This window comes from Cricetulus griseus, chromosome 8, assembly GCF_003668045.3.
Source record: "Cricetulus griseus strain 17A/GY chromosome 8, alternate assembly CriGri-PICRH-1.0, whole genome shotgun sequence".
NCBI lineage: Eukaryota > Metazoa > Chordata > Mammalia > Rodentia > Cricetidae > Cricetulus > Cricetulus griseus.
This window is the reverse complement of record NC_048601.1, coordinates 87,463,561-87,476,963: the sequence shown is the minus strand read 5'-3', so window position 1 is coordinate 87,476,963 and position 13,403 is coordinate 87,463,561. Positions and strand designations below refer to the sequence as shown.

The 13,403-nt window shown below is 42.0% G+C and overlaps 1 protein-coding gene across 2 annotated transcripts in view; it reads right to left on the bottom strand.

Moving 5' to 3' along the window:
• Positions 1 to 1,954: 1,954 nt before the first annotated feature.
• Positions 1,955 to 13,403, bottom strand: part of Cpvl (carboxypeptidase vitellogenic like) — a 115,320-nt gene continuing 103,871 nt past the window's right edge. For both annotated transcript variants that reach the window (XM_027429653.2, XM_035448935.1), the window contains one exon: positions 1,955 to 2,065. In XM_027429653.2, the coding sequence (XP_027285454.1) occupies positions 1,955 to 2,065 (111 nt within the window). The remainder of the gene's footprint in view (positions 2,066 to 13,403) is intronic.

Here is a 13,403-nt window from a genome sequence, read left to right as displayed (position 1 = left end):
TATCTCCAAAGTAGTCTCACTGGAGAAACAAACTACTTTTAAGGTTGCATGCCCCCAGTAGATGGCCATCAGAAGACAAACTCAATAGCATCTTTGGAAGTTTCTTGTCTTATATTTTTGTGTTAGGGATTTTTATTTTTACTCTATCTCTTTGTATTTTTCCTTCTCTCTTCTTGCCTTACAGGCCCTTTGGGTATATATTGCGGCTTCCAGTTTAGTGCTTTTATGAGATTTCTGAGTGTTCAAAAGAGTAGGTTTTTGCATCTATACCTGTTTCTTGCAGCATTTGGTGGGCTATTTTCCTTTAGTTTGTTTGTTTTATTCTATTCCAATGTGTTAATATTTGTTTTATCATATCATATACTGTATAATATTTTATTATTATCCTTTAGAAGCCTGTTTTATTTCTAATAAGAGACAGAAGGGGTGGATTTGGATGGGAAGGGAGATGAGAAGGAAATGGGAGAAATAGAGGGAGGGAAACTAATCAGAATATATTAGGAGAGAAAAAAGTCTATTTTCTTTTTCTTTCTTTTTTTTTTTTTGGTTTGTTTTTGTTTTTTGAGACAGGGTTTCTCTGTGTAGCTTTGGAGCCTATCCTGGCACTCACTCTGGAGACCAGGCTGGCCTCAAATGCACAGAGATCTGCCTGCCTCTGCCTCCCAAGTGCTGGGATTAAAGGCATGTGCCACCAACGCCCGGCATCTATTTTCAATAAAAGGAAAAGAGTAAAATTTAATTCTTCAGTGAGACAAATTATACCTGGGAAATGCATGCTGAAAACCTAAATGTGCTATACAATTTCAGAGATGTGAGTGTCAAAAGGAAAATATGCCTGGATATGACAATTTTGTCAGAAGAATGCTAATGAATGTATATTCCAAAATATCTATATTTTGGTGCCAGGTTAGCTCAGTTTTAATTCCAACAATGACATAAGGTTAGGCTGCTCTTTATTTGATTAGAGAAAGCAGAGAATTAAAAACTCAGATTTAAAATGACTCATCTAACTGAATATGTGCAACTCAATTGAACCAACAAACTCCAAAAAAAGAAGAGGCAGATTGAGTTTGCTTTCTGCATCACATCTCTGGCTTATCAGGAGTTAGTGACATATCATTCTTCTTCTACAAGGACGGCTTCTGAGAATTGTGAGGTTATTTGTATGCCAAGACCTTGAGTGCTCAAAATCCCTTCCCAAGACTGTTAACACCTTTAGCTTCTTCTTTGGGATGGATTGCTCAGCTGTTTTCCCAGCAATATTCATCATCCCCATCAGAGGCTGTTATAGTTTGGATCTGAAATAGCCCCACAAGCTCATGTTGTGAACTATTATTTCCCAGGTAGTGGCACTTACACAAGAGTCTGTGCAAACTTTAGAATGTGGGGCCCTGCTGGGAGTACCAAAGGGTGAACTCACAAGGTACAACCCAGCTCAGAGTCTAGCCTCTGTCTCTGCTCTCTAGCCCACCACTGTGTGAACAGCCTCTCTCCACACTGCTGCTGCCAGGGACTGAGCCCCTGCTGTGCCTTTCCTGCAGGGAAGGACTGAGACCACCAGCCAAAGTTAATCTTCCTTCCCTCAGCTGTTTCTGGATTTCAGGTATCTTGGTCACAGCAACGGTAAAGTCACTAGTATAGATGTGTTGTGCAGATAAACTGTTTCATTATTTACAGAACCAGATGTTTTTATAAGTCTATTAATTTATGGAACTTTCTATCCTGGGAAAGATCGAATATTCCATCTGAACCCATTCTTCCCAGCCCCTAAATCCAATCATGTGATTCTCATTTAGGAGTAATAATGAACCAACACCTCCAATCAAAGGGTCATGCATTTCAGGTGACTTTTATTTATAAGAAAATATAAAAAGATCCATTTCCTATTTACACATGACAGTCTTATTTTTTAATCGTCTGTGATTAAAATCCGTAAGTGTTTAAGGAAAGCAGCTTATGAATTATAAGGTTCCCATCCTATGTCAAAGATGAATCGATTGATCATGTCAAAAGTTCTCAGAGGCTGGTCATAGGGCAGAATGTGTCCTCCACCTCGGACAATTACCTTGGTGAACAAAGACAAGAGAACGCAGAGAAACACGTATTATCAATACATGGAAATATAAACTCAGATTAATCACACACACACACATGAGCATGCGTGTTATTCAGAATGGGATTGGGATGTAGCTCAATGGATTTCACACCAACCCACGTCACCTTGAAGGTAACTTCTCTTTACCCGCTGAAATTCAGGGTGACTGACTGCTCCTGAGCCCCGAGTTGGGGGGAAATGCTGTACCAAGTTTTGCCTAGTTAAGCCCTAGAGGCAGAAAGGCTTATCCAAGGCTAGGTCAGGCTGCAACTTCTGCCTTTTAATTAGGCAGTCCAATCAGTCCTTACACTGGGAGGTTTTCCCCACTTAGATTTTAACAGTAATAAAGGGGATTTTTTTATAATGATTGATTTACTAACTAATTAAAATAAACAGAAATCCTTGATGACTGGAATAAAAGGTTATTTTTAACCACTCACAGAATTAGAATATTCTTATTTTTCTGATATCATATTATAAAAAAGTTCAAGTACATAGGATATTCCTGCACTCACGTCTCATTTCTCCCTCACACTAACAACTGCTGTCTGTGCTCTCTCTCATGCCTGATTCTATCTGCTGGACTGTCCATCCAGCAGTTCACTGGGTCTTTTGACACATTTCAAAATACATGGGGACATCGGTGTAATTCTCCCAAACTCCTCAGCATAAGATCATTAGTGTGTGTTTAAACAAGCTGACTCTGGGCCCGTTCCCTGTTTGTTGTCTGTGAAAAGTGGGTTGTGTGTTTTCTTCTGCCCCCAACTTCTAGCTGGAGACAAAACTGTTGGGGCTTCAGAGACGAGGAAGATGAGGAGGACTAACTTCCAAGGGAACATCCAACCTCTTCTCACTTCATTTGCACTCAGTTAACTTAAAAAAAAAAAAAAACCACTCCTTTTGTAGTATATGCAGCTGGGCATTACATTCTTAGTTTCCACAAGTTGCCATGGACTAAGGTAACTGCTGAAGATGCTTCACAGCCACTTGGAGGCCACTTTGCTGAAACACTTTTCTCTGGTGCCAAGTCATCTGGTGGATGACTCAAGTGAAATGGCAAGCTTGGCATCTCCAACTTCATATCACATCTGCCCCCAATCTTTGAGTCAAATACCATCCAGCTCTGCATCTAGACATCCTGATCACTTAGGAAATGTTTGGTTCACTGTGGACAGCAAGCAAAATTCCAATGAGTTCTTTCCCAGGCTAAACTAAAAGGAAAAAAACAAATAGAGTTCTCGAACACATCTTAGTCTTCCCCTCACTGCAGATGCAATGTGACCAGCTGTCTCCTCTCCCTTGTGGTAATGGACTATATCAACAAAAATTATAATAAAATAAGCACTTCCTTCTTTAAAAAAAGAAATGTTCAATGCTGTGTAGCATGGAGTTAAATTGCCGAGGCCCATTGGAACAGGTAGGTATTTCTTCTCTTGCTTTCCCAGCAACACAAGCGCCACTGTTTGACTGTCCAACCTAGAGAGAATACTTCCTCTTTGGTTCATTGTGAGTAGTGTGAGGAATATTGCGTGTGGAATACTTAGCACAGGAGCCTGAATATACAATAAATGTTCGTCATGTAGAGGTCTTGGGTTCACTCTTAAGTGTCAAAAATAAACATTTATTTGCCACTAACAGCATTTGTCCAAAAATGATCGGTATCAAAACCCTAGAATTGGTATTGGAGAGATGGCTCAGTAGTTACATGGGCAGGCTGTGCAATTAGGAAGGATGGAGTGAAGAGCCTAGTGCCAACATATCGGGCCAGGCACACACACACACACACACACACACACACACACACACACACACACACACACACACAAATAAGTGTATTAATTTTCAAGTCTCCCAGAGTCAAAATGTCTTCTTGGTTACTCTGGAACACTCAGTGTCCTGACAGTCCTATCAATAATCTTGGTTTCAAAGAGTTGTTTAAAGAATGGTTTCCTCACTTGCATGTGCATAAAAATATTTGGGTTTTCCCATTCTGAGGGTCCACAGAGGTTCTCAAGACTCTATGTTGCTAGCAATTCCAAAGTGTGGCTGGTGCTGTCCATCCAAGAACTACCTACTGTAATCTGCTGTCCAGTACTTTCTCTCCTCTGCAGCAAAGCAGGGGATTTTCTTATTGACACCAAGGCAATACAAGTGCAGTACAATTCCTTTCCCTCCTGGCCATATGTTCTCTTCATATCTGTGCACATATCCTTGAGCCTGGCTGAACACCTTCCCCATCCTTGATCATTCAGTGATGATGAGCACAAGGGTGTTGGGCGTAATGATTTTGTATCTCACCTTGGTCCACTTGTGAGCTACCATATGTAATGGGCTAATGACATGGGACACAGTGTCCTTAACACTGGAAAGTAAAGCTTCTATAGGTACGTAATTGCTTCACATGGCTCCAAGTATCCCAGCTGATCCATATACAGAGTTTTACCAACATTGACCTCAAAAGTAAATTTATAACGTCGACCTCAAAAGTAAATTTATGAGTGCTGAAAAAAACACATCTGTTTTTTTTTTTTTTTTTATAGCTAAGTCTCACGACTCACAAATCAAGAATGCAAGCCACTCAGCAGCTTTCAGAGGTGTGTGACAAAAATGTGGCAGGGTTGTGATTACATATGTAAATGTGACAAGATTAATCTCAAGGCTCTGCAGATGGAAACAGCCTTATCCCCAGAAATGATGTATTTTGGGAGCTTCTAAGCTCATGTGTTCCAGATGTTCTGGGGGTCATAAGTGTGCCATGAATTTTAAAAGGGTTATATGCAAACATTTAAAGCTTCATTCCAATTTAGTTTTTGGTAAATGATTTGATTATCCCTGGATCTAGAGGCGTGGATCTAGCAGGGGAGGCGTTCTGTGGATGCAGGGATCAAGATTCACGGGACTAGTCTCAAAATAGGTTAATGTAACTTTATTCTGGGAGAATATGCACTTACACAAGAAGCTGGTGACCACAGGAGGTTCCAGCTCTAAGGATTCACCCAGGCTGCCCTCTGTGACCCGACCGGAAGCAAGAGAGTGCCACCTGTCCTGACCCCAGACCTAAAACCCACTCTCAGTCATGTCTGCACCCGTGGATATCTCTCTACAGCTTCCCAGTTGGGGCTTTTTGGCTGCCAGAACACAAAGAAATTCACAATGGCCTTATGACGCCGGTATGTCAGGGTGGAGTTCTCAGGGGTCTTTGGACTGACAATGGTGGGTGGGCAGGGGTGCAAGGATGCAGGAATACCCTGCCAAGGAGGAATCTGCTCCTGCATGTGCAGGAAACAGCAGGCATGCACAACTTCTGTATGAAGCTTCATTCACTAGGTCGCAGAGGGAGGCTGAGGATAGCTGAGCCGCCAAGCAAGCACAGGGTACATGCCTGTTGGGATGCACTGGAGGAACAGATTTCTTTTTAATTGCAGTAAAATACACTCAGTATACAATTATATCTTTAATCATTTTGAGGTGTACAGCCCAGTCACTTTTAGTGTGTTCTCTATCATCATTAGGTAGTTAGGAATTATTTTCATTGTCCCCATGGAAATCCATAGGTGACACTCTGCCTGCCCAGTTCTCATTCCTCCACAGTCTCTGGAAACCTAAGCCACTTCAGGTCTCTGTGGATCTGCCTATCCTGTGCAGAACCCAGAGAGCTGTAAGTTGGGAGTGTCATGCTCAGATTTCTACTATTGAAATGGCCTAGTATCTAATGAGGAGTGCTGTGGAATACTCCTTCTGTACACTGTGAAGATGTGTTGCTCTCATTGGCCAGAGCTGACTGGCCAATAGCTAGGCAGGTAGAGTGGAGGTGGGCCTTTCAGACAAAAAGAGCCCAAGGAGGAGGTGGGTGGAGTCTCCAGTGAGCCACAGAGGAAGCACGAGGTGAACATACTGTGCTGAAAAAAGGTACTGCCACGTGGTAGAGCAGAGATAAGAAATGAGGGTTAATTTAAGATGTAAGAGCTAGTTAGTGACAAGCTTAAGCTATCAGCTGAGCACTTATAATTAATAGGAAGTCTCCGTTTGGTTATTTGGGAGCTGGCTAGTGGGACAGAGCTGACTGGTGGAATAGAAAACTCCACCTACAGAGAAGGCTTCAGAAGGGAATGATGCCAGGGTAAATAGTGGAGGACCATCAGCCTAGGTGAAGGGTAGTGTAGGTTCACAGGGAAGAGTGCGACTTGGAAGGAGGTGGTGGTGCCCGAGCTGAACCAACGAAATCAGCTGTTGATCACATACAAAGGCAACTGGCAATTGTCCTTCACTCCTGCCACCACTTCAGACTCTGACCTGAGCAGATTTGCAAGGATGATACTGTTATCCAGGACAATGAAAAAGAGACCCATGGGAGATACACAAGGTAGGATGGGTCAGAGGAGCCCAACATCCATGACAAACTGATGCACGTGAGACACCTACTTGTTATGTTTTCAGATTTAAACTTCAGTTCCTTTACTATTTCATTATACACGTATCTATGAAATCTTGGCTTCTAGCTTTCAGATAGTAACTACAGGTCAAACTAAGATAAATATATCATCAGGAAAAGGCACAGTGAAAGGAAAAAGTAACTGAAAACAAGAGTTGAAAACCAGCCCTAGATTGTCAGCAGACACCACTGACTATGTATGAGGCAAGGACTGTCCAGGAAAATTAGAGCAGAGATCAAGGCTGGAATGCTTCAGCAACACACAGGTAGAGCCACACTTAGGATTTCCCACCATAAACCTCAGACTAGCAATGCTTATTATACAAGAGGCAAAGGGTGGCTTCCAGGTGCCTTAGTGGATCCAAAAGTAGCTGTCACATTAGCATGTGGTCCTGGAGAAATCCAACTGGAGCTTTGGTGTGGGTGTTTTAGATCTAAGAGAAAGCTTTCATTATAGTCTTTAGGGTTGTGAAGAAAAGAAAAACCCAGTGAAAACCTCCAAAGGGGGAGAACGCAGGCTTGGCACTGGAAAACAGCAGATTTTCCATTAGAACCATGAGTGCCTGCAGAGGAAGAAAGAGCCAGAGGTGGGAGAGCCTCAGGAACCCCAGCAGCCCGCTCCACTGAAATCCTCTCACCAAGGAAGTGACAGAGGTCATGACTCCCTCTTCCAGCCTTAAAAAGATTTGCACCCATTGCTAACTGAAATTGAGAATTTAACAAATGGTATCAGTTGTTTATACATAGTAGAAATAAAATATATTAGAAACAGAAGTTTATGTTTCTAGGTTAGTCAACAACATCCAGACTGAAGCATGGTGCATAGCAGTGTAGTGTTACAACAGAAAGGCTGGGGGGCTCCAAAGCATCAGTTTGTTCTTGGCTGGATTTCTAGTACAAAACCTAAGGGACAGGGCAAAGCAAATAGAAATACCTATGGATACTGATAGATAATTGTCCAGACTTGATAAAAGCTACCTGTTATCAGTTTTGGAAAGCTTGAATGCTGACTGTTCCTTCAGAGGACCAAGGTTTGGTTCCCAGTAGTTACAGAGCAGCATACAACCACTTGTGATTCCAGTTCCCTCTGCTGACATCCTCAGGCACACACATGGTATATTTGCATTCACTCAAACATGCACACACACATAAAATAAAACATATTTTAACAGCTTTCACAGGAAAAGGAGAAGGAAAGTCAATTATAGAAGTGATGAAAACTTCAAGATGATGAGAAGTGTTTTCAAAGTTCTGAAGGAATTGCCAGTCCAGCACCTCTCTACACATGGAGACCTCACTGAGACGTTTTCAAGGAAATGAGAGACTGAAAAAATACTTCAGCCAACAGAAAGTCTAAAGGTTGTTCATCAAACAGAAGGAAAATGATCCCTAAAACAATGGGCAAAAATAATGAATTATTTTGCCATAATAATGGCAAAAACTGTCACTTGCACGAAGGCAGTATAAACTGAATGAAAGGAGTTAAAGGTACCTTGTGCACTTGGAAAGTTGCAAATATACCAGTTCACATATATTTCTTTTTTAAATTTATTTTACACACCAACTCCAGTTCCTCCTCCCTCCCCTTTTCCTGCTACTCTGTCTCCCCCCTTCCCACTCCCATCTACTCCTCAGAGAGGGTCAAGCCTTCCTTGGGGAGTCAATGAAGTCTGGCATACCAAGTTAGGCCCTCCCTCCTGTATCAAAGCTGATCAAGGTATCCCACCACAGGAAATGGGCTCCAAAAAACCAGTTCGTGCACCTGGGCTAGGTCCTGGTGCCACTGCCAGCCCCACTCAATAGATCAAGTCACATAACAGTCATCCACATTCAGAGGGTCTAGTTCAGTTCCATGCAGGTTCTTCAAATGTCAGTTCATAGTCTGTGAGCTCCTGCAGGTCAGCTGTCTCTGTGGTTTTTCCCATCATGCTCTTGACCGCCCCCCTTGTTCATATGATCCCTCCTCCCTCTCTTCAACTGAACCCCAGGAGCTCAGCCCAGTGCTTGGCTGTGGGTCACTGCGTCTGCTTCCATCAGTTACTGGATGGAGGTTCTATGATGACAATTAAGGTAGTCACTAATCTGATTACAGGGGAAGGCCCATTTGGACAGCCTCTCCCCTAGTGCTAGGAGTCATATCTGGGCTCATCCTTGTGGATTCCTGGGGATTTGTCTAGCACCAGGTTTCTTCCTAACCCCATAATGGCTTCCTCTGTCAAGATATCACTTTCATTGCTCTCCCCTTCCCTCCCCCAACTTGGTCAACTTGATCCCTCATGTTCCCAATCCAGATCCCCTCCCTTCCACCTCCTCCCAGTTTACCCAGGAGATATTGACTGTTTTCCCTTCCTGTATGTCCCTTTTAGGGTCCCCCTTGTTACCCAGCTTCTCTGGGGTTGTAGATTGTGGCCTGTCCTTTGCTTTACATCTAATATCCACGTATGAGTGAGTACATAACATGTTTATCTTTCTGGGTCTGGGTTACCGCACTCAAGATGGTTTTACCTAGTTCCATCCATTTGCCTGCAATTTAACAATGTCATTGTTTTTTGTTTGTTTGTTTGTTTGTTTTTACTGCTGAGTAATACTCCTTTGTGTAAATGTACCACATTTTCTTTATCCATTCTTCAGTTGAGGGGCGTCTAGGTTGTTTCCAGGCTCTGGCTATTACAAATAATGCTGCTGTGAACATAGTTGAGCAAATGTCCTTGTGGTATGATTGTGCATCCTTTGAGTATATGCCCAAGAGTGGTATTGCTGGGTCTTGAGGTAGATTGATTCCCATTTTTTTCTGAGAAACTGCCATACTGATTTCCAAAGAGGCTGTACAAGTTTGCACTCCCACCAGCAATGGAGGAGTGTTCTCCTTACTTCATATCTTCTCCAATGTGGGCTGTCCTTAATGTTTTCCATCTTAGCCATTCTGGCAGATGTAAGATGATGTCTCAGAGTCACTTTGATTTGCATTTCCATGATGACTAAGGATGTTGAGCAAGTCCTTAAATGTCTTTTGGCCATTTGAGTTTCTTCTGTTGGGAATTCTGTTTAGATCTGTACCCCATTTTTAATTGTATTATTTGGTGTTCTGGTGTCTAGTGTCTTGACTTCTTTATATGTTTTGGAGATCAGTCCTCTGTCAGATGTGGGATTGCTGAAGATCTTCCTCATTCTGTAGGCTGTCATTCTGTCTTATTTATTGTGTCCTTTGCCTTACAGAGGCTTTTCAGTTTCAGGAGGTCCCATTTATTGACTGTTACTCTCAAGAGTAGGTGCTACTGGTGTTATATTTATGAAATGATCTCTTGTACCAATGGTTAGTTCCCACTTTCTCTTCTGTCAGGTTCAGTGTAGCTGGATTTATGTTGAGGTGCTTGATCCATTTGGACTTGAGTTTTGTGCATGGGGATAGATATGGATCTATTTGAACTCTTCTACATGATTTCTTTTTTCCATTGTACTATTTTGGCTTTTTTTGTCAAACATCAGGTATTCATAAGTATGTGGATTAGTATCAGGGTCTTTAATTCCATTCCATTGATCCACATGTCTCCGTTTATGCCAATACCAAGCTGTTTTCATTACTATAGTTTTATAGTAGAGTTGGAAGTCAAGGATGGTGATGCCTCTGGAGGTTCCTTTATTGTACAGGATTCTTTTGGCTATCATGGGTTTTTTGTTTTTCCATATGAAGTTGAGTATTGTTTTTTAGAGGTCTGTGAAGAATTGTGTTGAGATTTTGATGGGGATTGCATTGAGTCTGTAGATTGCTTTTGGTAAGATTGCCATTTTTACTTTGTTGATCCTACCTATCCAAAGGTCTTTCCATTTTCTGATATCTTCTTCAGTTTCTTTCCTCAAAGACTTAAAGTTCTTATCATATAGGTCTTTTATTTGTTTAGTTAGAGTTACCCCAAGATATTTTATGTTATTTGTGGCAATTGTGAAGGGTGATGTTTCTCTGATTTCTTTCTCAGCTAATTTATCATTTGTATATAAGAGGATACTGATTTTTTTTTTTAGCTAAGCTTGTATCCTGACACATTACTGAAGTTGTTTATCAGCTGTGGGAGTTTCCTGGTAGAATTTTTGGGGTTACTTGTGTATTCTATCATATCATCTGCAAATAGTGAAGGTTTGGCTTCTTCCCTTCCAATTTGTATCCTCTTGGTCTCCTTTTGTTGCCTTTGCTCTAGCTAGATCTTTGAGTACTATATTGAATAGATATGGAGAGAGTGGACAGCCTTGTCTTGTTCCTGATTTTAGTGGCAACAATTTGAATTTCTCTCCATTTGTTTTGATGTTGGCTGTTGGCTTGCTGTATATCTTTATTATGTTTATGCATGTTCCTTGTATCCCTGATCTCTCCAAGACCTTTATCATGAAGAGGTGTTCAATTTTGTTTCAAACTTTTTCATGAGAGAATCATGTGGCTTTTTTCTTTCAGTTTATTTATAAGGTGGATTACATTGGCAGATTTTCATATGTTCACATATATTTCTTAAGTTAGGACATCTGTGCATACTTCTTAGGTAGATATTAAGTGGGTAGATAATAAAAGCATATGTTATTAGCAAATTACAATGGGGAGCATGATGGCTCTGAAATAATAGGTGGGATAAAAGGATGCAAAGAGAATGTGGAAGAGACATCACATGTGAAACGAAAAGCAAACTTTATGGTCACTTGTTTAGGAAAAAAAAAGAATTACAATTCACTTATCAGGAGTGGAAATAGGTTATCTTCAAATGTTTTCTGAGTCCCGTGTTAAGAGATCCCTCTTGCTCAAGGAAGTAATCTGAATAAAAGAAAGTAGCTTGATTGTGAGCACAAACATCCACCAGCACACTCAGCTTAACCACCTAGGTGAGTTGCTCCTTCCACTTACCCATGCCATCATTGATCCCATTCTTTCTCTGCACCCCATCTCTCCTTCTCCCCACAGGTAGTGCCAAACCCTTTCATTGCTCTACACACAAATGACAAGCAGGCAAGACCTTACTCGCCTTAGCAGAATGGCAAGAAACTCTTCTGGCTTTTCTCCTTTTAGGAACTCACTTTACAACCCAGTGTTTGGTGCAATTAAAAAGTAACTGAATGGTCCCTCCTCATTTGGCCTTTCTGAATCCAGTTTCCGTATGTGATATCCACAGGAGAGAAGAAAGCACAATTCAGCTCATTATTTACCATTAGCCAGGATCTCACTTCAGGATCTACATTTATGGTTTCTTTTGTGTGAGGGTTGGTGTAGAGGCTAAGCAGTCAGTGCCCTCTAGCAGTGGGAATGGCTCACAGTATCCTGGAAATCAAGCAACAGGAGCCAGCCAACCCACCCAGGCTCTACCTACCTCCTGCAAAAGTCAAGATGGGTGGTGCTCAAGGGGCTGTGCTAGGCCTTTCCAACCGAATGAGAAGAGCCAGTTAGACACTTTGGCACTCAACTCCAGACTCAGTGACATAAGTCAGTAACGTGAAATTAGCTGAGTTGGAAGTGATACCACAGACCCTGGAAAATAGTACAGATGAAAGTTCTTGATGTATGCTCGGACAATGTTTCTCTTACATTTTTGTCTTTCCCAGACAAACAGGGAACATGCTGGCAGGATTCCTCTTTTTCAAGGTAAACTTAAGTGCCCTGGTTTGGGTATGAAGTAGTCTCCAAATATCCAGGTTTAAGGCTAGGTCCCTGGTCCTCAGTACTCCTGGAAAAATGGGAAAGCCTTTGAGAGGTCTCAGTGGAAGCAAAAGTCACTGGAGCTGTTGCCTTCAAATGAATATTGGACTCTGGCTTCCTTCCTGTCTTTTTGCTTCCTGGTCACCATGAGATAAGCAGCTTTGCTTCACCATACACTCCTGCCATGATGTGCTACTTTACCATAGGCCAGAAAGTGACTAAGCAGCTGACCCTGTTCAGGGACCACTAGCAATGTGACCAAAATGATCTGACTCAGTGGTTAAGAGCACTGGCTGCTCTTCCAGAGAACCCAGGTTCAATTCCCAGCACCCGCATGGCAGCTCACAACTGTCTGCAAATCCAGTTCCAGGGGACCTGGAACCCTCACACAAACACACATGCAAGCAAAACACAATGCACATAAAATAAATAAATCTTAAAAATGACCTTTGTTCCTTTGTCACAGTGACAGGGCCTCTGCCATACTAAGAAATACTCACTGAAATTTGAATTATAAGGCCCCAGACCTTGCCTCTGGAAATCACATGGGCTAGATTTCAAATATTTGCAGAAAGATGAGGCCTGCTGCCTGCCTGCCCATACCTGCCCATGCTTCCTGGTATGACTGGCATTAAGGAGCTTCTCCCCTACACCATGCCCGGCTCCGTGCCTCTATGTCAGAGTGTTCAATATCCTCCAAAGCTGGGCTGCTAGGGGGACTTCAGACCAAACAGAGTGTTTTGATTTAGCTGTGTTATTGACCACAGTCTATAGGAATCGCAGAATCCACAATTGTTCCTGGGTCCCAGGGATTTGAAGTAGAGAGCATGCAAAGTCAAAATTTTCCTGATGACATTTCCTGAAATAAAACATTTGGTCACTGAGCCCCAAACTGTAAGACGACGTAGTTTCTTGGTCTAGCTGACAGCATGGCAGTCACTTCTAACACAACTTCCTGTCATTCCACCGGGGCCAGGCCAGCCTCCCTCTCCCTCCACTCTGTCCCTCATTTGTTTGTTTTCTGACTCTGTTTAGCGTCTCCATAGTGATTTTTGTGACTGTCACTTACACTTCGAATCCAAACAACGAAAAGTTCCCGCTTAAAAAGCAGACCCAATTTTTCTTGTTACTGAAATACCATTAATTTTTAAAACCCATTCTCCATGGGTAGATAATTCTTTAAATGTTAGATTTCTTAGTGTTTA